General features: G+C 33.9%; 2 protein-coding genes and 1 non-coding gene across 3 annotated transcripts in view; all 3 read right to left on the bottom strand.

Annotated features, from left to right (window-relative positions):
- Smp_134050 (putative dihydropyridine-sensitive l-type calcium channel) overlaps positions 1 to 27,919 on the bottom strand; it is a gene marked incomplete at both ends in the record, with an annotated part of 78,805 nt that overhangs the window by 15,449 nt on the left and 35,437 nt on the right. The window contains 8 exons of the mRNA XM_018795366.1: positions 39 to 157; positions 3,641 to 3,740; positions 9,602 to 9,761; positions 16,543 to 16,623; positions 19,624 to 19,698; positions 20,910 to 20,996; positions 22,276 to 22,359; positions 23,401 to 23,472. Of these exons, the coding sequence (XP_018649686.1) occupies positions 39 to 157; positions 3,641 to 3,740; positions 9,602 to 9,761; positions 16,543 to 16,623; positions 19,624 to 19,698; positions 20,910 to 20,996; positions 22,276 to 22,359; positions 23,401 to 23,472 (778 nt within the window). The remainder of the gene's footprint in view (positions 1 to 38; positions 158 to 3,640; positions 3,741 to 9,601; positions 9,762 to 16,542; positions 16,624 to 19,623; positions 19,699 to 20,909; positions 20,997 to 22,275; positions 22,360 to 23,400; positions 23,473 to 27,919) is intronic.
- Positions 25,271 to 25,337, bottom strand: Smp_tRNA_01785_Pseudo_TTG.1.1. The gene has a single exon. It is a non-coding gene (tRNA).
- On the bottom strand, positions 26,331 to 26,508 carry Smp_159770 (hypothetical protein; the record flags this gene model as incomplete). The annotated part of the gene is given in 2 exon segments (XM_018795367.1): positions 26,331 to 26,393; positions 26,398 to 26,508. Coding segments are annotated over 2 exon segments (174 nt in total), but the record flags the coding sequence as incomplete, so codon positions are not given.

Raw genomic sequence — 27,919 nt, 5'->3', positions numbered from 1 at the left:
TTCATTAAATTAAAACATTTGATAACTCAACTACTTACAATCATTTGGTGGTGTATGAAATACAAGTACATTATCTTCAGATAAATATCGGCTAGTTAGAATAGTTGCTGAATACAATGAATCTTCCACTCCACCAATATGATCTGTTATAAAATTTCTAAAATGAAGTCATAAAGAAAGTGCTTGAAATGTTGACATCATTTTGATACATTTGATAAATTATTAAACATGGTCTATTCACAACTAGAGGCCCTCGGTTCATGATTGAGCATCAATAGCTACAAGTGTATATATACCCTCTAATAAATCTAAGTCCTAAGTAAAAATATCTAACTTTGACATTGAACACGCTAAATTAGTGTTATATCTAGAGCCTTAGATTCTTGCTATGCCGAGTACTACTAGACTGCTTGAACGATCGAACCCTCAACGTCGCAAGAGAGAAGACGGAAGACTAGTAAGTAGGAATGTTATTCCCAACACAGTGTCAATTATGGTACAAAACTGTCAGGTATTTATAGTTTTTAGTAAAAACGAAATCATCATTATAGTTATCCAATCCGCACACAGGGGGTTATTAGCATTTGTCCAATAGGGAAGCTACACGTAGTGATTCTGGAATATTCTCTCAAAAGCTGACTGGATGGAATATATTCGGCTCCTTCTGAGCTTCTTAGACCTTCCTCACGTTCACATGTGAACCGTCCTCACAATTAGAATACGTGTAAGAAAGAGACTGTCTCAGAAATTCTGAATACAAATTTCTAATGAGTACCAAGACCCGGAGAAAAACATTTTTTCCCACCAAATAACGTCAAGTTCAATGAGGAATGTGATATAACTGTGTTACTTCTGCCTGTTTGAATAGAGCTTCAGATAACTTTTAAAAATAATAAAAACTTATCTTTTGTCGCAGAATATTTATTCATATCTGATTGTAACCAACCCGAAACAAGTTCCGACTTATCTAAGCTTCATACTTGTTGAAACACATCAGAGGATAGTACTGTTAACTATTTGCAAAACTAAAGTATTTTTAAAATATCACCCAGTGAGATTGGATCAACTATACTAATCAGTCATTGGAGATAGATCGATAATATCAAGGTTTCGTTCATTTGCAGCCTACATTAATAATGTGATCGAATTGCATCAACTTCGTGTTCCTAATACGCTTTCTTCAGAATAGTCACATATGTAATTAAAGAATGTAGAATTAACCACAAAAAAGCTTATAGTTGAATCAAGATGATTCCACTCAATTCAACTGCCTTTATTTGGATGATAAACTTAAACGGTTTTCAAAACATGGAGATTAATGGGATAATCAGCAGTTTATATAGTAGATCATCTATTGAATTAAAACCACGATCCTCAAGTTCCATGACGAACAGCTTGGAGTTGAGTAACAGTTAAAGAGTTCAAAGGGATAGGTGAGTGATAAATAGTTTGCAAATCAAAATCACTTATTTTAACCTTGTGGTATACACTACAAAACCAGGACTCCCTAATATACTTGTATAGAAGACAATAGAATCCTTAGTAGTCATAAAATAATAATCAGATACTCTTCAATTTCTCGAAGCCTTTCAATTGAGTTAAGCTTTTGGATGAAACATATTAAATATACAATATTATGGGACTCCTCAGCAATGCGCATCCACAATCCCGCACTCGCGGGATTCGAACCCAGGACCTATCAGTCTCGCGCCAGAGCACTTAACCGATAGACCAGTGAGCTAGCCGGCATCCAACGGTGTTAATGTCAAACTTCAACTGATCCACGAAGTTGAGGAGTCCCATAATAGAACGAAACGGCCATCCACTGCTTCCAGGTTTTCCATGGTAGTCTAACTTCAATTGACTCACGCTTTCAACTATGAAAATACTAAATCTCCACAAAACCCCTTCTGATAATATTAGTAATATTAGCATATTTAATTAATACTTACGGATAAGCAGGTACTGTGAAATTATAAAAACGAATTAAACCACTATGATGAAATGAAAAAGCTTGTTGAATCTTCCATCTAAAAAGAAATTGAATATAATAAACTAAATGTTAATTGTAGAATTCAAACCAGAAGATGGAACTAGTTGTTAGCAGAAGTTCTGACAAAGGACATTCTTTAAGATTAACCAAATACAAACTAATGAAAAAAAAGTGTTGTAATGAAATGTCTAATATTTCAGGACTCTAACTCCGTGATTCATTAATCATCCTCGGAGCAGTTGGATAACCCAGAAAATAGATGGTCCACATTTAAATTGTGGTATTCTAGCTAGGAAACTGAATTACTGATCAAATTGTTCTAGGATGAAATTCGAAATTGATTTTTTTATAGATAAGTACTGATAACTAGTTATGACTTAATTATAAACCAAAGGACGGGTTTACTGCAAAGCAGTTCGTTCCGTCTTACTTTATGGCAGTGAAACATGGCCGGTAAGAGTAGAGGATATACCTAGGTTACTAGTATTTGATCATAGGTGTCTTCGAAGCATCCTTGGACCACCGAGTAAGTAATACAGTTGTTAGGAAACCGGTACTAGGTAAGGATGGAAAATCGATTGATGAAGTAGTAAAACTTGATCAGTTGAGATGGCTGAGACATGTGTTACGCATGACCAACCACAGACTGACCCGATATGCCATGTTCTATGGTGTAGGAATAGGTTGGAAGAAAGCTAGGGCCGGGCAAGCCAAAACATGGCACAAGTCCATGAAGTCACTGACAAGTGGACTGAGCCATGTTGCTAGGTGTAGACTACCTGGTTGGGATCCGCGAGATGATAACCGATGGTTAGAGACCTTGAATGACATGGCTCAAAATCGTTTGCAATGGCGAAGGTGCATACACTCTTTGTGTTCTACCAAATTCTAATCTTCTGAATTCTTCATGTCTGTATCCTTTTTCTCTTTCTAAATTTATTTTACTGGATTATATTTCTTGAGTAACATCTTCAAACCCTAATCTTTCCCATTACTGTTTATACTCTTACTACTTCTACCACTATGGGATTTGAGTCGACAATTGTGTCTCCGTGCAAATGCGGTATGGCAACTCGAACTGATGTACGTACGTACGAAGTTCTACGTTGTGACTTAATTATCTTATAAAATAAACTGTAGTATGATAAGTCGATTAACTCGGAATCATTGAATTAGTGAATGAATTCAGTTCGATTTATGAACCCTGAATGAATTCTCTGAATGCTTTTGATAAATTCTATTAATAGTTAAGTTCATAAGTCAATTGAAGCTAGACCACTACCATAGAAAACCTCAGACTCAACATTTTGACGGAGAGCGTGGCACAGATTTGAGGAGAGAAGAAAGTGGCATGGCGAGCAGAACCACCGCATGAACGACTATTTTAAAAAGAGGACGAGAGCGGTGTGTGCTACTGATACCAATAGATATAAGTAGTATTTATCATCAATCGAAAGTGAACTACCTGGAAGCAGAAGGTTAAGAAGATAAAAAAGAGGATGGTTGGCGTGGAAACGAAATAACAATCAAGTCTGAGACAATTTAAATATATAAGTAATTATATAACGATATAGTGTATTTTCTATCATTATGTCGCTAGATTTTATCCTTAGACGTATCTGTAAATGAAATTTCAATCAAACTTACTTAGTAATCGAAGAGCTTTTAGATTGCTTGTACCAATAGGCTGGTAGATCACGAGTTTCTTTCGCATCTAGATATATTCGACCAAGATATTCTTCGTCACCTATAAAATATAGCAAAATAAAAACGATAAAATTTGAATCTGTTGTATATTGGTGAGAATATCAAACATTAAGATGTATTTGAATTTTCTTAAGTTTTATGTACTCAACCTTGAGTCACGCTTTGTGTGAAGGGTATTCATACAACCCTGATGCTCAAACTGATTTTAGTGACAGTGGAATTCAAATCTTTGTCTTGCTGACTGAAAACTGAATGCATTATCTTCTAAAAATGAAACCAAACGATTTCTTAAACAAAGAATTATGGCTAAACATCTTGGACAGAGGTAATAAATTTGTCTGAAGTTTTTGTAAAGTAAATAAAGTAGCAAATTCACTTGTTATTGTATACTTGAATCTTCTCATTAATGTTTAGGACTGCAATTAATCAGTCTCAAATTGGTATATGTGCATCCTGTAGCTAAGTTGATAACGCGATGGCGTTTGCAGCGAACAATGATGGGTTCGAATCCCACAGTGAACATCAACTCTGAGATGCAGGTACATCCAACTGACGAGTTCAAAATATGACGAAACGCATGTCCTGGATTCCACTACTAGCCACTATCCGTTTTTGCTTGTAAATAAAGTGGACTAAAGTATTCCAATCACATAAACAATCAAAAGATGTCATGAAGAAGTTTTATGTCGAAAGCAAATTAAAACCTGGAGATTTTTAATGGTTTATTCTTCAACAAAAATATTTACCGCCGGTACTTTAAACTAGATCTTGCCATTTATCTGAATTACCCTTTTTTTCTCCATTTGGTCTAAGTTGAAATCTCTTACTACTAACTAATAAGTTGCATGACTTGATATGCATTTTAGGCCATTTTGATTGCATAATAAAACGATTATCCTTTTATGAGAAAGGGGTTTTGTGGACATTATAGTAATTTAATAGTTGAGATCATGAGTCAATTGAAGCTAGACCACCATGAAAACCTGAAAGCACTGGACGGCCGTTTTTTCACAGTGTGGGGTTCTTCAGCAGCGCGCATCCACGATCACGGGATTTGAACTCAGGACTCATGGTGATCGTGCGAGAACGCCTAACTTCCAGTCCACTGAACCGGCATCCAACGGTGTTAATGTCTAATTTCAAACAATCCAAGAAATCGCGCCACTGTTCACCATTGTCTTCAGTGAGTTACTATCTCACAACAGATCATACTTTTATTCAACTCTGGAAGTCTTCATACTTTTCAACCTCCATATATACATATATTCATATTCTAATAAAAATCTACTTCAATTAATTAAAACGGTATTGTATTTAGCGTAACAACTTTGACTTTATGAACGTTCAAGAATTTAAGAACATGAGTGAACAAATGTCTATCATTCCAAAGATTTTCGTGTTTTTGTTCAAATGACATGAGCACGAACGTTCATTCAAAAAATGTAGTAATTCTGTGGTATTTGCTACTGATTTCTATAAATATAAGTAGTATGTATCACCAATCAAAAGTGAAATGCTTAGTGACAGAAGGTAAAGAAGATCGAAAAATGAGAACAGTGAATGATTGCTGCGTAAATGAAGGAACAATGAAGTTCGAAAATGATTGACTGACACTTTGCAAATGAAGTATTCACTGTAGTTCTCAGATTTTACTAAGAGATTCGAATACGTTTGATTGTCTCCGCCTGTGTTCTTGTTCACTACAATTCAACTTAACAAGATCTTGAGATATTTCTTCCTACGTTACAAAAAGTAGCTGATAGTGAATATATATTCATTGAGAATCATCTTAAGTAAGGTGATATGTTATCATAGTTCATTTAATTGAACAAAACATATTTATCTTACATTTTAATTTATTGATCATTGATAAGTTCAGTAGTACTTGTCTAAGTGCACATAGACGATCATTTAAATAAATTGATGCCAAATCATTGTTGAATTGACAAAATTCACTAAAAAGTAAACAGTATATCAATTATAAAACTCTAATAGGTTCGGTGAACTAGAATTTATAAAGAATAACTTCCTAGACAATATCCTGACTACTATACTTTTCGATATCTGAAATTCAAAAAAACTAGGGGAAGACGACCTTTCAGCGATGCTAAAGTGACCTTCAGAATGTTCACTTGTTAACTAAGACTAAATGACGATTATAAACCAGTGTGAGAAATTAGAATTATGATCTACAGTTGATGGTTAAGGTTAGGAACTAAATTTCAAATTTTCATCACGAACTGACATCAGCCAAATTACCAAGACGCTACTTAGCCAAATAGATGAATGAAGTTTGCACCAAAATCCAAGACTTGTTACCTTGTATCTGATTGGTTCGTCCACTTCTAGAGTTTTCAAACATTTAAATACATCTAACAGGTTCATAAAATTCTTCCTTAAGATGATTCCTGTTATCTGTTTCAATATCCCTCTAGCATCTATATCAGATGTGTTTTTTCACAGTAAGCGATACTTTCTATAAGGATACAAATCAATAACTAACAGTTTGTATTCACTTGGTGTTGTAAACGTATATTGGGGTTCGAGTCCCAGAGTGAACATCAACTTTGAGATGAAGGTAAATCCAGTTGACGAGTCTCAAATAGGACGAAACGTGAGTCAAACTGGATTTCACTGCTGGCCACTATCCACCTTAACAGTTTATTTTCAAATGATTTAATTAGGCATTGAGTCCAGTCATAATTGATTGTAATGGAAGTGTTATTGCATACTAAGTAAATGAGTATCGGTTAGTTTCAAAGTAAATTATTCATGCACGCATGCATCATTTATAGCTGGAAGTAAGCCATAAAATGTAAGTACTGTAGATCTTAGTATACATGTACTGTTCAAATAATTGGTTGATATCACTATTAATATTACGGTCATACATTTTGTATTTCGATAGCTAAAATTCAGTTGATTATTTATTTATTACTGGGGAGATCTAATGTACTCATTGAAAAAGTCCAAAGGAGCCCTGAAAAAGTTGGGAAACATTTTATCCATTCAGTGTTGAATAGAAGTTCCTCAAAGGCATCTAAAAAGAGCGAAGAGTCACGCGCCACACTTCTGATTGGATGATTAAAGTTTAAGGGAAGATAAAGAGTGTATACACCCACGCCATTGTGATCGATTCTGAGCCATGTCACCCACAGTCTCTAACCATTGATTAAGATAGTCACATGGACGCCAATCAAGTAGTGTGCATCTGCCAACGTGGCTCAGACTAGAAGTTAGTGACTTCAAGAACTGATGTCATGTTTTGGTTTGACCGCCTATAACTCTTTTCCAACCATCCTCAATACTAGTCAGCATAGCGCGTCGTGGTAGTCGGTGTTCAGGCATACGTAACACATGGCCTAACCATCTCAGTCGATGAAGATTCATGACTTCATAAACTGATTTACCATCATTCCCTAATACCCTGTGTCTAACCTCACTATTACTTACCCAATGATCCCATTAGCCTACAGAACTATTGGTTTGAACAATTCAATTCTACACAGAACTGAATCAGTCCCAACCCCAAAAAAGCTCAATAGAAATAGATAGATTAAATAACATGGAATAGAATGTTGAAAGCCAAATCAATTTTCTTTACGATTGTATATATTATAATAGACCCAAAATCTACTTGATATTGGATATTCTTCTTGCTACTCATGACCATCTAACACTACATAATGTAGCCACCTTAAATTGCTAATGATCTTGAATTGTATAGTCTTAATTAGTGAAAAAAACCCATTCACATTAGGATATCTTATGATAGGAGGTAAACAAAAAAGAGACTTACTATGGTATGATGGTTACACCAATTTGACTATTATTATTATGTGAATCACAATTGACTTGTTGATCACCATATTTTGGAGCAAAACAACTAAAATCATTTACTAAATAAACAAAAAGGAGTTATTAGGAAGGATTAAAATGTAAATGTCGCAATTTGATATTATACAATGACTCTTAATTATCTTCGTTATTACGTAATAACGTTCCTGAAGTTCAGTCATTTAAGGATACAGATTCTGATCACACGATTATCTTGATGTACAATATACCATATTTGATCGTCTGGCTAGTTTTGTGGTGTGGGTTACTTATATCCATATAAGTAGTATATGATGATGGTCAGGGGGAGAATGTATTTTGGCAGAAGATCGATCAGGAAAGAACGGGAACGAAACTTGATTGATATGAAAATGTATGAACAATAAAGTCGGAGACGATGGACTGATATCTAAAGAAGTAACAGTGAAGATTGAAACAATTGATTGATAGTTTGCAAATTAACTGTTTACTGTATGGTAGTCAGATTTTAGTGAGATATTCTGTAATTTCATACAACCAGATTCTTTGCTAACTTTAGGCCGAATAGTTTCAATTGTCTGTATACCTTAGTGATATGCTTGATGCGATTACGAGTTCACCTACTCCGTAAACGGAACGAAGGTCAAAGACACAGTGACATGATAGGCTATGCTAATCCGTTGTCTCCAGCCCAACTAACTAGATCAAGAAGTCTTGATAAGGCGTAGGAAATACGAGGTCACTAAGCACATAAATCAAGCTTATTTATACAAGGATAGAAACGCTCTTGGGAGAGCCACAAAATAGCGTACTAAAAAAATCTGTCAACCAATGACAGTCAAGGAATTCCGAGTGGGAAATGTAAGCTGTAAGTCAGATAAGCGTTTCTTGGTACAAAAACATAAAATTCAAATTTTCAGAATAAAATTACAAAATTAGGACCTTTTCCAAGTGAGTTCTGGGGATCTAACGTTCTTAACATATCCATAGGGAAAGATTTTATGATAGCAAAATAATGATTCAGTTAGAGACAAAACTGGTTTCTCAAAACTGAAAATCACTAATTTTGTCCATAGTTTTTGAACGATGTTACTAGTTTTATAGGATTCTATGAATTATGTATCGTAATTAATTTAGCTCGACCCTTCCTATGTGCTAGACTCAATCAGCTACAGTTCAGTAGAAGTAAACCAACAGTATCTATAAATCCTAACAACTTGATATTGTTTACTTGAATCTTCCCGTTGATGTTTAGGACTACAATTGATCAGTCTCTTATTGACATATGTGTATACTGTGCATATTGCCTCGATATTGTCTTAATTCACAAGCATTATAAGCAAAGATGGATAGTGTGTAGTGCCGCGATTCGTTAATCGTTCCCTTCGATAACCGTTATGATTCTAATCTTAACGGTGCGTAAAATTAGAAGACAAAGGATAGCAGCAACTACAGTTTATTGTCGAATAACTCAGGTCAGAAAGGTAACAACACCTGAGCGAATATCAACGAGCGAGCGAGTGAACAGGCGAACAAGCGAAGGAACGAAGGGACGAATAGCAAGCAATTACATAGGCAATTTATAGTCAGATTTAATAAGGGCACAGCAAAACAAAACAAAGGCTGATAATAGTATTTGCGTGTATACATATATGGAGAGGAGTATGAGTCATCGAATGATATTTAAGCAGTCAACATTTTGGATAGAGCGTCATGTGCTCTAGTGGTATAACAGTGCAAGGAATATGCAAATTGTTACTATCCAAATGACGATGTCTGTTAAGTAAGTTAATAAAAAGGACTTAACCAAAATTGACCATAATCGAAATCGATTGTAGGACGGTTGTTATAAGGGGCTAACAGTGGGACTCATTAGATGGATGTATCGGCATCTCAGAGTTGATATTCACTCTGGGGCTCGAAACAAATACCGTTCGCTTTAAACGCCATCACGTTATCCACTTAACTACTGAGTCCTGAAAGTCACTTGCTCGTGCGATAGGATGAAGTTTAAATTCACTTGGTAGTCTCGCCGTTTTTTTTAAAAAAATTACTCTTTTGTGTCTACTCAATATACTCACTTACCATGTAAATTATTAAATAGTTCTTTTGAATTAAATCGATATTCTGGAATAGGATAACCTTTTTGAGTGTTTGAATCCCATTGAATTGCTAAACCCAAAGTGAATGGAGTTTGATCTATTGGTGCTATGAAATATTTCTTACTGGCTTCGAACATGGTATGCTAAAGATTGTAAGAAAGCAATAGTTGGATAATTATATGTATTCTATGAACCAAATTTTTCAAATAATTAACATTGCCCTGCTGTCAAGGTTCGTCACCATGTTAAATGATTTACATTGGTTGTTAAGGCTATGAATTCTTATCTTAAATTCAAACCTATTTAACAGTTGAAATATATTCTACTTTAAAGCTTATAAGTTTGAAGGTTCTATATCCTATTTAGGCCTTTAAAAGTAAGACAGAACTAGTCCTCAGTAAATAGTAGCTTTCAATGAAAAAAACACACAATCATCTTGAACTATTCAATAGTAAATTGACTAAAAGTTGATATAAACAAAACAGATTCTGATGGAGTTTCTTGTTCTCTGAGCTGGATGGTTTGGTCGTGGAGCTTTCATTGTTCTTCTACCTGAAGTTTGTGCTGATGATATCGTTCGGAAGAATGATGAAAGCTCTACGACCAAACCATCCAGCTCAGAGAACAAAACTCAATCCAAATCATCCACCTGAGCTACAAATCTTCTCAACCATCTCAATATCAAACTGTTTTATGTCCAAGTTTAGCCACATTTAATCACACACTATGAAGACGCGCCCGTCCAATGATTCCAGGTTTTCCATGATGGTCTAGCTTCAATTGGCTCATGAACTCAACTAAAAAATTACTGAAATCTCCACAAAACCTCTTTCTGATAAAATCATTTAATTAATTATGTAATCAATTTCACGTACATAATTATCGACCACTATATTGGTATCCATGTCTAATGATGTTTTCTCTCTGTTGATCATTGCATTTCTTAACTAAAATGTATATTCATACAAAAACAAAGAAATAATTTGATAAATTTGTGAGGTTCTTTTTAAATTTATGGAATAGATCCAATTACAATATAAAATCAATAGAATAAGGACTGAACTCCTTGAAATACTGAAAAATTTCCTACATAGTGTTACTCAGCTACTCAATATTTCGTATTTCTGTTGTGTTCCACATATCGGAAGTTATAGTCTTCATCATATGACCTTGTTGAATTTGCAAATGTGGATGACCACTTGTTCATCACTTACTGTATTTTACTAAATCTGTTCGTTCATTATTTGGCTACATCAACAAAAGTATACGCGGACATGCTGAAGCATGAAATGATAATACATTCGAAACGAACAAGAGAAATAGCTGTAAAGCTAAGATGAAAATAAAGTGCAATATGTATGTATCATTAAACGCTTATTGACAACGTTACTTCGATTGTATTGTAGTGTATGCTACTTATGTTTGTCGACATAAGTAGTATATAACACCAATCGGAAGTTTAAACCCTGTCAGCAGAAGACTAAGAAGATCAAACTGAAGAGAATAGAAACGGAAATAGAAGGGAATTGTAGAATGTAAAGAACAATTGACGGCCATTTGCAAATGAAGTATTCAGTGTATGGTTCTCATATTTTATCAACATATTAACTAATTTGTAATAATACACATTCGGTCATCTCCACCCAGGTGTTCGTTGATTATAGTATTAATGATGCCTATCATAAATAAGTATCCTGAATCTAAAAACCCTTGAAGTAGTCTGCACAATAATTTCCACTGACGAGAACGAGGTAGGAAAGAATCTACGAAATTGTATACTGATACCACCTACTATATAGGAAAAGAATATTTTGTCGGTGATCAAATTAACAGTAACGTTGATGATTTCTCAAGTTGAAACATCTTCCGTATCAGAGTAATTTTCTTGAGTCATTTCAAACCAAGCTTAATCCACATTACTTCAAATGATTAAAAAAACAAGAAAACCCGTATATCAAATCATAAAATCCTTGACCATAAAGAAACCTCAATTTTTTTATTGTCTATTTAACGGTCTCTAGGACTATTGTACTTTCTTTATACTGGCCTATTTTTAAGCTTTCGTTTGATTCATAAATAGTTCTCATGTCTTATTATACTACTGTTTGTATTACTTATGTCTAAGCTATGCATACATGGTAATTTTCTTATTATATCGCTATATTATCAGGCCTTTGAGATACACTATTGTATGAAGTGTGAGGATAATCATCTTCCTATCAATGATCAATATAAGTGCAGGATTTAGCATTTTTCCGTTCATTAGATGAGTCGGAGCTGCATCTAAATTTCATCTAAATCTATCTTCATGTGTTTTCTGTACTGTAGCATATCCCACTTGTCGGATGTAAAAAGTAAGTGTGGTAAAGATTAGAGATTGAAATGAAATCCTGAGTGAAAGTTACAATCTTATACGTAGTATTCACTCACTAAATGAACGGAAAAATGCCAGATATTGGAGAGATAGATGTGTTAAAAATTCCGGGATACGTATCGTATCCTTTGAATGAGCATGAGTTATGATCAAAAAGAGTAGAAAAGAGAATTTGTCTTATTTTTATCTTCATCACATGATTGGATACTAGGTTGGAAGGTACTCGAGGACCAATAAGCATTACGGTCTTGATTGTTATTCATTCATTGGTCAGTGAGTCATTGAATGAATAGATCACCAGTTCTAATGACAATATAGACGAATTAATCGACAAACAGACTAGAGATAAGTTAAACATTTACTTCTACTTATCGTATACTAAGGCTGTAATAAAGACTAGACCTTATGTCCCCTGATACACACAAAGTATCCGTCTTCTCTCTTCACCGCCGCATCACAATTAAAGAAATGCCCCTTTATCGTCTTCAGTAATTTAATGTTATACTTCTAATCAGTTAATAGGAGCACTTACTAAGAAACCAACAACTAGATCGAAATGAAAGTATAAATAAACAGAATAAAAAAACCGTTACAACAGTGAGTGATCTCACACATCGAAACTACACAAAACGTAGTTAATGAACATCAAACTACTCATTATTATTAAGTAGCATGATGTAATAAATAAAAACTAGCAAGGGTGGGACGAGATTATGAAATAAACGGTTGATACTTTAGGACTATTATTATAGGTCCCCACTTTCAGTAATTCATTTTTTACCAATCTACACTGTTTTAGAATTAGGGAAGCCACATATCTGTCATGTAATAACAAAGGTTTATTTGATGCTATCAGTCATCAGTAATAAAATTTGGATGTATACATTGAGATAAATACAGAGGCGAGTCGATAAAAATGTTTAACACCGTTGAGATGCCGGCCAGCTCAGTGGTCTATCGGTTAAGTGCTCTGGCGCAAGACTGGCAGGTCCTGGGTTCGAATCTCGCGAGTTCGGGATCGTGGATGCGCACTACTGAGGAGTCCCGTAATAGGACGAAACGGCCGTCCAGTGCTTCCAGGTTTTCCATGGTGGTCTAGCTTCAAATGACTCATGATTTCAACTATGAAAATGTTTATAAGACAGATCTGTTGTATACATTTCAACTATATACACAAGATAAGTAATAAACTTACAGTTGTATTATAATCCGGAGTACCAGACCACTAGAAATTAATCAGAAGAAAAAAGTAACACATTTACATACTGGATCAGATTGTAAATGATTGAAATAGTCAATAAAAACCAGAAAGCAATGAAGAATCATCACAACAGTGTCATTTGCAATAAATACAGTCATCAGCCGCATAAGTAAATGAAATGGATGTGAAGATTAGGGTGTACTTGATAAAACGGTCAAGTTCATATTCTTTCCACTTGAAAAAAAACTCAATGAATAAATGTGGCTTAAATTAGACATAAAACAATTTGATATTGAGATGTTGGAGGAGATTTGTAGCTCGAATGGACGATTTTGATGGAGTTTTTTTTCTCTCAGCCGGATGGTTTGGTCGTAGAGCTTTCATAGTTATTCTCAACGACATCATCAGTACAAACTTCAGATAGAAGTAAAATGTTCGAATTGCTCCACATATGGCTCAAAGCTTGTCCTATAGACCACAATGTTGATTGGTTATTGTTGACCTTTAACTTGTCATTGTTTACTCCTTTGAAAGTTAATTTTGTTTGTTAAAATAGTGTTCTATTGTAAGATAGAAAGGTGGTAATTATTTTTTTAAAAAAAAACCTGTCTCTCTTTTAACAAATGTACTTTTAACGGAGACAGTCTACCTATTATGTGATTATATTGAAAGCAACAAACTCGATGTCACTGTTTCAATACACACTTTGAATGAATTACTCCCTCGATGCACTATCAACATTGAAATTAGAATTTAACAGCGAATTTTACAGACAAACTGACGGCGTAGCGATGACGTCACCACTCGGTTCACTACTACCTGAATGTTTCAATGCTAATCTCGAAAACACTATACTTAGACCAACAATCGACAGCTACTTAGATGACATTTTCATTATTTGTGACAAAAATATCAATGTCAACGACATCTTAGACGCGTTCAATAACTGTTATCAATCAATTAAGTTCACAATGAAATCAGAGTCGGATATGAAATTCAACTTTTTGGATGTTTAGGTAAAAAGTAGACCTCATGTTTCTCTACAAACATTGATATATAGAAAGCCAACATTTAATAGTCAGCACACGAATTCTCAAAATTGAGTCCCATCGAAACAAAAGAGAAACCTGATCTACTCTTTTTGTATGAGGGTAAGATGTATTTGTATTGAGGATACAATCAACAAAGAACTTGATAAACTGCGGCAGATACTGACCAACGATGGATATCCAACTAGATTGATCGAGAAGAATCTGAAGCCAAAACAACAACATGAAAGTGTCCACGGCACCAGAGAAGACTCTCTTCATAAACATTCAGTTAAAAGGAGATATTGAAACAAAAATGCTGAAATACAGACGTTCAAGATTTCTGAGGAAAGCGTCTTATTCAGTTGAACTTCGCATTATCTTTTCTAGTCGGCCTATGATTCAAAGTTGTGTGAAGGATATGCTTCCGCTTTTGGCCTAATCAATGTGCATCTGTTAGTTTACTTGCTCATGTAACTAAAGCTAAAGAAGTATTGGGAAACTGTACAGACGTGATTACAAACGTTTAATACAGCCTTTATTCGAAATACTGACAAACTCAGAAAATTTAGGATAGCTCTCAGCAACAGATTCTGAGCCTTGCAAAATCTGCTCGAGGAAAAAGAAACTTTCACAAGAAGTTTGTTCTGATGATGGTGTTCAGAAAAACAATGACAGCTCCAGGACCAAACTATTCATCCTAAAATGAAACTTCACCAAAATCATTCACCTTAGCTACAAATCTCCAACATCTCAAAATCATACGGAATTCTTGCAACGGACGACACTGCAAAGTCATACATGGTGGGCAGCTCACAGATGCTATCCAAGGGAAGACTGGTGTCAGACAATGCTACATATTCTCTCCCTTTCTCTTTCTTTTGATGGCTGACTGGATTATGAAAACCTCCATATCTGAGGAGAAGCATGGAATACAGTGGTCAGGTTGGATGCAACTGGACGATTTGGACTTCGCTGATCACCTAAGCCTTCTATCCCATACACACAAACAAATTTAGATGAAGACAATTAGTGTAGCAGCAGCCTCTATATCAGTAAGCCTCAACATACACAAAAGAAAAAGCAAGATCCTCAAATACAACACGGAGAATACCAACCCAATCACACTTGACGCAGAGGCTCTGGAAGATATGGGAACGTTTATGTACCTGGGAAGCAGCACTGATAAACAAGGAGGATCAAATGTAGATGTCAAGGCATATATTGACAATCCAACGGCGGCATTCATACAACTGAAGAACATGTGAAACTCAAAACAGATGTCAATGAATATCAAAGTCTGGATCTTCAATATGAACGCCAAAATAGTTCTATTGTACGGAGCTGGAACGTGGGGAACTACTACAACTATCATCAAAAATGCACAAGTATTTCTAAACAATTGTTTATGCAAGATACTCAATGTCCGTTGACCGGATACCATCAACAACAGACTGCTGTGAGAGAGAATAAAATAACTTCCATCTGAAGAGGAAATTAGGAAAAGACATTGGAAGTGGATAGGACATACATTGCATGAATCATCAAATTGCATTACGAGGCAAGCCATAACTTCGAATCCCAAAGGGAAACGGAAAAGAGGACGATGAACGAACAAATTGCACAGAAAATTCGAGACAGACATCAAAAGGTTGGATAGTGATTAGGAACAACTGGAAAGGAGAGCTCAGGAGAGGTTTGGTTGAAGAATCGTTGTCAGCAGCCTCTGAGGAGTAGTTAAGTAAGTAAGTGGTTTTCGTGATTAGAACATGGTATACTTATGAATTTACCTATCAATATGTATCGAAGCAAAAGTGAAGAAGAATGAGTAGAATGTACGTTAATTTCATTAAAATAAGTTTAGTATTTAGGACAATATAAAATCATTGGAGTCTATCTATCTATAAACTTACATTTTGAAAGAATTAAGAATTCAGAAGGGGTTTTGTGGAGATTTCAGTATTTTCATAGTTGAAATCATGAGTCAATTGAAGCTAAACCGTCAGATGCTGGCTCGGTGGTTTATCGGTTGAGTGCTCTGGTGCGGGACTGGTAGGTCCTGAGTTCAAATCTCGCAAAGTGGGACCGTGGATATGTACTACTGAGGAATCCCACAATAGGACAAAACGGCCGTCCAGTGCTTGTAGGTTTTTCTTGATGGTCTAGCTTCAATTGCTTCAATTAGGAATTCGAAAATAAACATCGTGATTTCTTAAAGCTGTCCAATTCAAAATAAAATGTCATAAGAGTCACGGGATGAGGCAAGTGCTAACAAAGTTAGGTCCTCAATGTAAGGAAAAATTTATAAAGTTAAAACTTACTGGATCAATTTTAACGTCCCTCATTACTTCCACTTCGTTTATATCAACATTTTGGTAGTAACTTTTCAAAAGAGCTTTATACTACAAAGTGTAATAGACCAAAGACAAAAAAATTGTGGCATTAGAGGAAAATCTTCCTATCTGATTAATTTTATTTTGGATATGTTAAGTGCCATTACAGAAGTTTCCCTTGTAGAAGTTAGTATTGTTATGCGCTCATATGATTTATCCTAACTTCTGGACGGTTAATTCATTCTTATCTTTCCATTCATTTTGTCACTTACATTTGGGACCTTAGTGTGTGTATGATAGCATATATATGTATATACGCTTGATTGTATGTCGTAACTATAAATGTTGAATCACATTTCAATTAAATTGAGTAGGCACATTTGGGGCGTACAACCAAACAACTAAGCCAACATGTTAGTGAACAACCCCGTTCGTGGTTAAGAATAGGTATAATCAAAACAATACTCAGGTCTGTTCTGTCACACTTGATCGATGGTAACCATGTGGTAGATAGAAATAGGTCGTTTCAAATGACTTATCGTATACTTACTAACTTTCCTTATGGGGTGCAATCTCATCTCTTACACATAGCAGAAGCTATAGGGATTCGAGCTAGAAATCCAAACCTTTGTGTTCATAGGCAATTGGTAAAACCCTTAACTCTTCCTTCGTCGAATTAGCGATTTTATTTATTATTATTTTCCATACTCATTGGTTTATTTGTTTCAAACCTTTTTTAAAAATACACGATTCATTGCTCAATTGTCCGAGCACTTTATAATTTTTAATGAGAGTTATTTCAGTGTCTAGTTTCTCAAATCATTGCCCTACTTTCCTATTATGAAATATTGATTCAAGCCTTCATTATTAGTCATATAACAACTAGTAGACCTGTCCCTCAAATGCCCTGGTACAGCTGAGAGTGAAGATAGTTCACTCTCCCTCTCGAAATGCTCTCACATGGCGACGCGTATACAGCCAGTGCCAGAGAAGTCCTAGTCAATGCCTTTTTGTGGTGGGAGTGTTGTTTGCGAAATTGAGAGGACGAAAAGCGAATGTCCGGCACTTTATTCGGGTTAGTGGATATGGAGAGTCAACCTAATTGGTTTTAAGCAGATTCATGAATTAATTTCAGAACTCTACTTTTGAATGGGACAGAATTTAGTGCTAAGCTTTCATAAAATTGGAATTAGGCTGTCAATTATTTAAAAATACCAAATAGGACGAAACGTGCATCCTGGATTCCACTACTAAGCACTATCCATCTTTGATTATAAACCTTGTGACTTAAGGCAATATCGAGGCAGTCTGCACAGGATGCCAACAAGATACTGATCAACTGCAGACCTTAACAACAATAGGAAGATACAAGCAAATAATACCGATTGATTTCTGTTTTATCGTCAGTTTATAGTTAGTTCTGTAAAGAACAGATAGAAAGCGCTTCAAATCAGTACCTTCTAGACTCAAAAAGTAATCTACTTGGAAGAGAAAATTTTCACGCTAAATGTGATAACGTAATTAATTCAAGTAGGTGAGCCCAATTATAGCGGCTATACTAGATATGAGTTTAAGGTCGAATGAATAAAATACTCGTTTAACTGTCGGTTTGTTCAACTAAGTGGTGTATCGACGGTATATTACAAATACTGAAATCAACTTGTACGAAGTCCCATGTAAGTTGGTTCTTAACGTAACAACATATCTTATCTTTATATGTTTATTGGGCATTTGTTATTACTAGTTGTTATATCTAGAGCTTTGATTCTTACTATGCCGCGTACTACTAGACTACTTGAACGATCGAACCCGCGACGTCGCAAGAGAGAAGACTAGTAAGTAGGAAGTTTATTCCCCAAACAGTGTCAAAATATAGTACAGAAATCTCATGTATTTATAGTTTTTGACTGAGAGTAAATCATCATTTCGGACAACCAATAGGCACATAGGGTGTCATTCTAATCCATTCAATGGGAAGCTACACGTCGACATCCTCGAATATTCCCCTAGCAGTGATTGGATGGAATGTCTTCGGCTCTTTCTGGCCTTCTTGAGGCTTCCTAGAGTTTACCAACGAGCCATCCTTACACTAGTGAATGTATGTTCTACCTTTCGATTGTGTTTTTTGTGTGGAAGACAGTTTCACCCGCTTTTCATGATAAAGACTGTATGATATAAATTGAAGCTCCATTGAAACAGATGTTTCCGTAAGATTTTAAATCTACTCCGATACTTAATGTCAACCAGAAATAAATCTAGGTTTGAAACTTTACTGCTATACCCATTATAACAAGTTTAGACGAAAAAATTGGTTGAAATCTCAAGCTCTCAAAAGCTCTGGTAGTCTTCACTGTTCACATAAGACTACTAAGTGAACATGAATGCAAACTTTAACATACAGTCAGATTTTGAGCTGTTTTATTCATCTGGACTACAGTTATTTTGCCAGATAGGGATGAGATAGATTCTGCTTATAATTGAATGTTTCCCCTGACTTATGGAAGTCTATCAATTTTTGTTTTTATCTGAACTGGAAAAAATGGGATATGACTTTTTGGTGAGTCATTTTGCTATAATGAGGGGCTAATTCGTCAGTTGAATGATTGGAAGAAAAATATCATTCGATCATTAATTGTCTCAGACTTCATTATTTCTGCATTTCCGCATCAATTGCTTTCTGTTCCCGTTCTTTCCTCCTCGATCTTCCCAAACTTCTGTTGCCAGACATTCTACTCCTGACTAGTGTCATATACTACTTATATCGACATAAGTAGCACACCCCACATTAGGTCGTGAATTTGATCTTTAATAAAAGGTGAAGGAATTTAAACTTACAACGAAACGATAGTCTTTAGTGCTTCACCAAGTGATTTCGGCACTAAACGGAAACCGTCTCGAGAAGAAATTTCGGTGTTAATACTACCACACCTACGAGAGACAGATATCACTTTTTAACGGATATCTGGATTGCGTTCAATACTTAAAATTATTACAAAGTTTGATAAAAAAGTTTCATCAATGGATAAATGAAAATTTAGTTAAAAGATAAATTGAAATCAAAGAACTTACAACGGGTCGATAATCTGGATGAAATAAAACAAATCCATTATTATCCACAGCAAACAAATAGTTGTTAGCACCAATCTGCAAAGATGAAAATCAATAAATAAATTTAAAGGTTGAGCATTCACGCGCGAGATCGATAGGTCCTAGGTTTGAACCCCGTGGGGCGGGATCATGGATGCGCACTACTGAGGAGTCACACACTAGGGAGAAACGGCCATCTAGTGCTTCCAGGTTTTCCATGGTGGTCTAGCTTCAATTGACTCATGAACTCAACTATTAAAATAGATCTTTATTAAATGTAGAAGTGCACTCCAAGTAATATTGTAGAATGTAAAATAGAATTCAGAAAGTTTTGTTGAAGCTCAAACCAACTTATGGATAAGTGTGAAATGTGTAAGTATGTATAGGTAATTCGAAGATTTTCTTGAGAACCAGTTATTACTAAGTATCCTCATTCAGGGTGGCAGACTCAACTTTCTGAGTATTATACGAAAATCTCAAAACAGAGATTCAAAAAATCATTCTCTGGTTAGTTACATTTGAATTTTGGGGATATACTGAACTTCCCCAACAGTTAATGGATACGGACAAGAAAAATGATTCAACATAGACAACAGAAAATGACTTGTACATAGCAACATTATAATCGGACAGATAAGGATATGACAATAATAGGAACAAGAATACTAATAAATGCAGCATATTATGAGCATACTGAGGAGACCTAGAAAATTCCTCGAAAAAAGCCAAAAAATGCTCTGAAAACACTGAGAAACATCTTATCCAATCAGCATCCAATAGAAGTTTTGCCGGAAATATCTTGAAAGTGAAAGGTCGCACGTCGAGTTTCTGATAGGATGATTGTCCACACTACTACTATGTTTTATAGCCTTTCAGAGATTCCCGGAAGGCCAAAGCCATCTAAAATACTATAAATACCCTAGATTTTCTGTACATAAACGAACCCTGGATTAAAACGTCTCTTCCATGTTTCGCGCCTTTCTTATGTTGAAGTTGCTGTGTAGATATAGTTTAGGGGGTTACTAGAAGAGCTTATGAACCGAAGACTTATCAGATTTATTTTACACAGGAATCCACCTTAATGTTTGGAAGAGTTGGTAATTCCAATGACCATTAATTACATTTCCGCATAATTTACACACGCAGTGAGTTATTTTATCGAAAAGGATTGATTAACGAATAGTTCAATCATCTTCTATAGGTCATGAAACTGAAGTGATTCTCAATAGATAAATCAATGTAAAAATTTTTCAAAAATCATTACTTACTTTCCATCCACGTAATGTATCTTGAAAAGATTGTAATGGTATATCAACTCCAGCAACTCCAAGAAGATTTCCTTCCTTCAACCTTTTCTGTAGAGAAAACAAAAGAGATTGGATAGTGTGAATATTTCTGTTGGGATGATCCTGAAAATTTCTTGCAATAGACATGACAAGCTCAGGAAAACATTAAGAAGCATTTTTATCCAATCAGCGTTTGATTAGAAGTTTTGCTAGAAACATCACGAAAATGAAAAGTCAGATGTAGATGTTCTGATTGACTGATTACTACACTGCTACTATGTTTAGTAGTATTCTAGAATTTTCAGGAAAACCCAAGGACTTCTAAAATACTATAAAAACCCTGTATTTTCTGTACATAAATGAACCTTTGGAGTAAAGTGCTTCTCGTATATTTTGCGCCTTTTCTTTCATGTTCAAGTCGCTGTGTAGCTCTAGCTTGGGGGGTTACGAGACTTGCTTAGGATTCGAATAAAGCGTTCAATCAGAAAGACTTATCAACTTCCGAAATAAGAAATGAATGTTCTAACGAAACCACTATTTAAGTTATATATTATTGAGTGGTTTTCAAAGAATACATGGTAATTACTTAAAACACTGAAATCTATGTTAGTACACAGATTATTGAGTTGATAATTTTAAGTCGTTGTACATTTGCATGATCAAGTGACATTTCAAGTAAATAAATATTTAGAACGTAGTGAACGAGGCTCTGGAAGTGGATAGGACACATATTGAAGAAGTCACCCAACTGCGTCACAAGACAAGCACTCACATGGAATCCTGAAGATAAAAGGAGAAGAGGAAGACCAAAGAACACATTACGCCGAGAAATGGAGACAGACATGAGAAGAATGAACAAAAACTGGATAGAACTAGAAAAGAAGACCCAGGACAGAGTTGGTTGGAGAAAGCTGGTCGGCGGCCTATGCTCCATTGGGAGTAATAGGTGTAAGTAAGTAATTAAGTAAGTGAACGAGAACTCAAGTGAAGAGAAGAACAATTTGCTGTTTAATACGAAATTACAGAATGCTTTCACAAAATATGAAATACATAATTTGTACATCTTCCATCAGTTGTGATTTACATGCCTATAGGATTCTTTCAATTCTGCTGTTATTAAAATTACTTGATTTCTTCTCAATCTTCTGTTAGCATTCATTCCACTTTCAATTGTTGTTACATACTACTAATAACTGTTAATATGAGTAGTATAAATCACAGGAGCATTTTCATTTTACTTAACATCATGTTTCTGATTACTTAAATGACCTGATGCAAGTAATCTCATTAGCATTAAAAAGTAAACAGTAGAATAATGATTACTAATGTATATAACTTTCAAACTTACAGCTTTATTTGTTTTATCAAAAACAGCTTTTGCTACTGATGTATACATTTTAGGTAATTCTTCTTTTGATGCAATCATAGTATCCTATAGTTATAAATAAGAAGGAAACATATTCTGATTATGGTCAAGTAAAAAGGATAAATACTTATGAAGAAAGGAGTAAATGACTTTTAATTCTTTCACTATATACATATATAAGAAGAAGAATGAAAGAACTAACAGTGGAACAATCAACGCATATAAGTTTTGACATTTAAGTAGTTAATTTTCAAGGATTGTTTGGTTAAATTTAATTTATTATAAAAGATATATTCAACCACTATATAGATGTAAATTCACTTGCTGTTGTTTACTTGAATCTAATCATTGATGTTTAGGACTGCAAATGATCAGTCTCTTGTTGGCATATGTGCATACTGTGCGGACGGAATTGATATTGCCTTAGATCACAAGCTTTATGTGCAAAGATGGATAGTGCTTAGTAGTGGAGTTCAGGATGATCGTTTCGTTCTATTTGAGACTCGTTAGCTGGACGTACCTCAATCTCAGAGTCGATGTTCACTCTGGGACTCGAATCCACTATTGTTCGTTTCAAACGCCATCGCGTTATCCATTTAGCTTCTGGCTATCAAGACTCAGTAGCTTTTAATGCTCATAAATCAAGAGAATATCGAGGCAGTCCACATAGGATACACATGTGCTAATAAGAGACTGATCAATTGCAGTCCTAAACATCAATTAGAAGACACAAGTAAACAATACCAAATGAATTTAAGCTTCACTTCATTGTACAAGTAGGTGGCTAACAGAACTCAGCAGCTAAGTGGATAGTGTGATGACGTTTGAAGCGAACGGTATTGGGTTTGAGTCCGAGAGTGAACATCGACTCTGAGATTGAGGTACGTCCATCTGACGAGTCTCAAATAGGACGAAACGCGCGTCCTAGATTCCACTGCTATCCATTATCTATCTTCACTATAAAAAATAGTATATACTACTATACAATAGAAAATGTCTGTTCAAATGTATAACAGAAATACAGTTTATTCAGTAGTATTTAATAAACTGTAAAAATGAAATTTGTGACCTAGTCAAAATGAGAAAAGAAGTATCTTAGTGACTCACAATTCTGACAGGCTCTGGCTCCATGAGCATATTTTGCATAAATCCATTCATGAATGAACGACTGGGAATATTCTGAAAAAAATATAATAAAATAAGGACGAATACAATTTACAATTGAATTTGATTAACCATGAGTTCCAGCGTTATTTTATCAATAAACATTTAAGTTGTTCAGAAGAGGTTTTGTGGATATTTCAGTATTTTCATAGTTGAAATCATGAGTCATGAGGCTCGAGACTGGTAGGTCCTGGGTTCGAGTCTCGTGAGTGCGGGATCGTGGATGCGCACTGCCACTGAGGAGTCCCGTAATAGGACGAAACGGCCATCCAGTGCTTTCAGGTTTTCCATGGTGGTCTAGCTTCAATTGACTCATGATTTCAACTATGAAAATTTAAATTTTTGCTGAGTGGAAAAGTATAACTTAAGTTGAAGCTTAGCGCTTTTTTCGCAATACACAAAACATTCTGTAATGAAAACGGTGATAATTCAAATAGTGTCATAGCAACAACTTTACGTTTAAAGCATCAATGCTTAAAATCTAAATTTCAGAACCAGATTAGGTTTATTGAGGTTTCATAACATCCCTTACTAACAAATATTGATAAGTATAACGGTTAGGTTCACTGGTTTCTACCTTAAATAACAAACATCATGTAGGCAGATTATTGTAATTCTAACCTGCAAGTGGTAGTACAAAAATAGTCCGTTAGTAACTGTTATTAGTCGAATCATATTTTGTGGAAGGAACATAGATCCACATTTTGGATTTTAACTGGCTGATATGAGGTAGTACTCTCGTAATCATCAGTATACATAAAAAAGATGCATCATATTTCAGTGTTACTCACATTAATGATTAATTGAAGCCATGATGAGTCGATTTCGGCAATACTTGTGGGACCATAAGGGCTCATTTTGTCTAAAAACAAGACTCAGTTGTCAACCATATTGTGAAGGACAAGATAAGCAAACTGGAGGAACTAGTTATCTCTTTTTATATAACAGCTCATTCCTTCTTTCAATACAAATCCTACTCGTCTTAATTTTGCATGTTAGATGTTAGTTAAACTTTGAGTTGATGTCTATCATAACTCAACTCATTCCAATGAATTTTACACATTATAGATATGATGACCTATCGGAATTTTTCCATGTATATCTTAGTAGGTTGATCAGAAAAAACTGGGACGAGATTGAGTATTACCAGTAGTTACCATCTTCAGTCATATGTATCTGCCAGTTAGGACAACATTTTTTCCATCATAGATGGTAAAGTTCAGAATCTTGTATGTTCAACTCTTTTAAGGTATGATTAATTATTTTCTAAATATTTTATTACAATAAAGAAGTCCCTCAATAGCTACCATCAGTTACACAGGGATTACTAAACAAGGAGAGTTATGCAAATACTCCCTTCTCCCTTCTCAAATTTGTCAACTCTGTGACAGACGTTCCTAGATTTTCTTTGAGGGGGAGAAGGGAAGGAAAGTTGTTTGGTTTTTCTGTCATGAATATAACAACTGATGTTAGAATTGCATATGATAAAAGTAATGGGTTAATTTCTTCAACTTACCAAGATATAAGGATTCGAGAAATTCTCCGGTTTTAATTTCTAAAAACAAAATAATAATTATAAATTCAACTTAGTATTGTCTGTTTGTTTGAATCTTCCCATTCATGTTTAGGACTGCAACTGGTCAGTCTCTTATTGGCATATGTGCATACTGTGCGTATTGCCTCGATATAGCCTAAATTCACAAGCATGGTGAGCAAAGATGGATAGTGGCTAGTAGTGGAATCCAGTTTGACGCGCGTTTCGTCCTATTTGGGACCCGTCAGCTGGATGTACCTGTATCTCAGAGTTGATGTCCACTCTGGGACTCGAACCCAGTACCTTTCGATTCAAACGCCATCGCGTTATCCACTCGGCCACTGAGTTACAAACATGCAAAAGAAACATTTAAATGAAACTTTGTATCCCCTTTTTGGTATTTCAGTCACCTGGAGTTTTACATATGTAATTTATCTTAAACAAACGACCGGAAAATACTCTCCTACTTTCTTTGTAACTTCTCACTATACTACTTACTAATAGTTTACAGTATGCTACTAAGTATTATTATGAATATAAAACAGTTAGCTCAAATAAATTGTGTTCAATGTGAAGTGATCAGTATAACTGTAGTGTAATATAATATAAAATAAGGTTGTACGAACTGGTATGCTAAATTCTGAGCTACATTTATTGAATTTCGGCATATAATGCCATCCATCTAAGAGAACTAAACTCCATCAAAATCATCCATCTGAGTTACAAATCTTCTCCACCATCTCATAATGTTATATTTTAACAAAACATCTTGTTTATGAGGTTGAATCCAGCAGTAAATAGATATGTGTTTAATTTGTAGTGTGGTCTACTTATATCCATATGACACATAACTCATCAAAAGAATTATTTACCGATATTGATCCATATCAAGATAATAACTTTTCATCGATTTTATTTATACGACCTAATGGGAATAAACATTATTTACCAGTGAAATATCCTAATACAATATTGAAATGGTATGAAAATATATTAATACATTTAGAAAAGAATAAATTACTTCAATGGACATTAATTACTATATCAGATTATGAAGAATGTATAGGTTTGAAATTAATACAATGGAATAATGAATTAATGACATTACTTAAACATATAGCACCAATGTTACAACAGATTGATTTATCTTATTTAAGATTAAATGAGATCCCAACAAATTTGTTGCTACGATTTTCTACACATTTATTTTCATTAAATCTTAGTTATAATCAAATTGAAATGAATATTTTTCATGAATTGAAGTCGGTATATTTATGGTATAAAAAACAGAAACATACAGAAAATACAATCAAACAAGATGTTTGTTGTTGGATTCAAACTATTCATGAAATATATTTAGATCATAATAAACTTGAAGATCAATTTCCTTATGAAATCTCGAATTATATGATTGGATTAAGAAGATTATATATACATAATAATGGAATAACTAGTTTAAAAGGTTTAAATGGTCTTACACAATTACAAGTGTTAAGAGCTGATTTTAATAAAATCACTAGTTTACATGATTATTTTTTTACATTAAAAAAAATTGAATATTTATATCTTTCACATAATTGTATTACACAACCAATATCGGGGATACGTTTAAAGTATTTAAATCATTTGAAAGTTATTGATTTATCATATAATGGTTTATCTTTTTTACCTACTGTTATATTCAGTTTACCATGTTTACAAACATTAAAACTTGATCATAACAACATAAGCAATTTGCCTACATTAAGATCTAATTCTAGAATTTCTAAAGAACCAATACAATTGATTGATCTTTCATATAATCAAATTAATGCAATATCTGATGGTTTACTTAGAATAACTAAACAATTAGATTTAAGTAAAAATAAATTACGAACATTTCCTGCTAGTTTACTTAAAATAATTGCAAATATAGCTCAATTGAAAAAAATAAAACCATCAGAAATTATTAAACTTGATTTAAATGATAATCCAATGATATGGCCACCATATAATATTATTGAATGTGGAATAGATTCTATGATTCATTACTTTCAAGAATCAAGAACTGAATTACAATCATATTATGGTATTAAAATTACATTATTAGGTGATATAAATTGTGGAAAATCTAGTTTAGCTATGAGTATAGTAGATAAACAAAATCGTATGACAGAAAATTTAGAAGAAACAACATATAGTATAGAATCTTATACTATACAATATGATGCCATTGAATTAATTCCTAAATTATATACCGATTCCGAAGAAAATAATAATAATAATGAAACGATATTAAAAAAACAAACTACTCGTCCAACTACTATAACATTATGGGATTGTTCTGGTCATATAAATTATATCCCATTAATTTCATTTTTTACATCATTATCAACCATTTTTATTATTGTAGTGGATATAACGAAATTAGAACCAACTTTATTAATCGATAATAATAATAATAGTAATAATAATAATAATATAAAAAATTCAAAAAATTATTTTTATCAAACTATTGGTATATGGTTAGATTTAATATTATATCGTTTAAATTATTTAAAAATTATTGTCATAGTAACAAAATGTGATTTAATTCAATCAAAAATTGAATTAAATGAAAGAATTAATCAATTATATAAACAAATTATTAATTATATAAAAATTAAAAAATTTTGGTTTAAAAATCAAATTGAACATATTGAATTATCAATTAATATAACACAATCAATAACATATTATTATGAACAATTAAATAATATATATAATACATTATATACATTTATATATCCTTATATTAATCGAATTTCATTAAATAATAATAATAATAATAATAATGAAAATATAATTAATTTTAATCAATTATATTATAGTATATTTGATTTAGCTATGAAAACACCAACCTATATACCATTTTGTTTAAAATCATTACCCAATATATGGTTAGATATT

The sequence above is a fragment of the Schistosoma mansoni genome, chromosome 2, assembly GCF_000237925.1.
Source record: "Schistosoma mansoni strain Puerto Rico chromosome 2, complete genome".
NCBI lineage: Eukaryota > Metazoa > Platyhelminthes > Trematoda > Strigeidida > Schistosomatidae > Schistosoma > Schistosoma mansoni.
The sequence above is the reverse complement of the archived record's forward strand: the minus strand, read 5'-3'. Positions and strand labels throughout refer to the sequence as shown.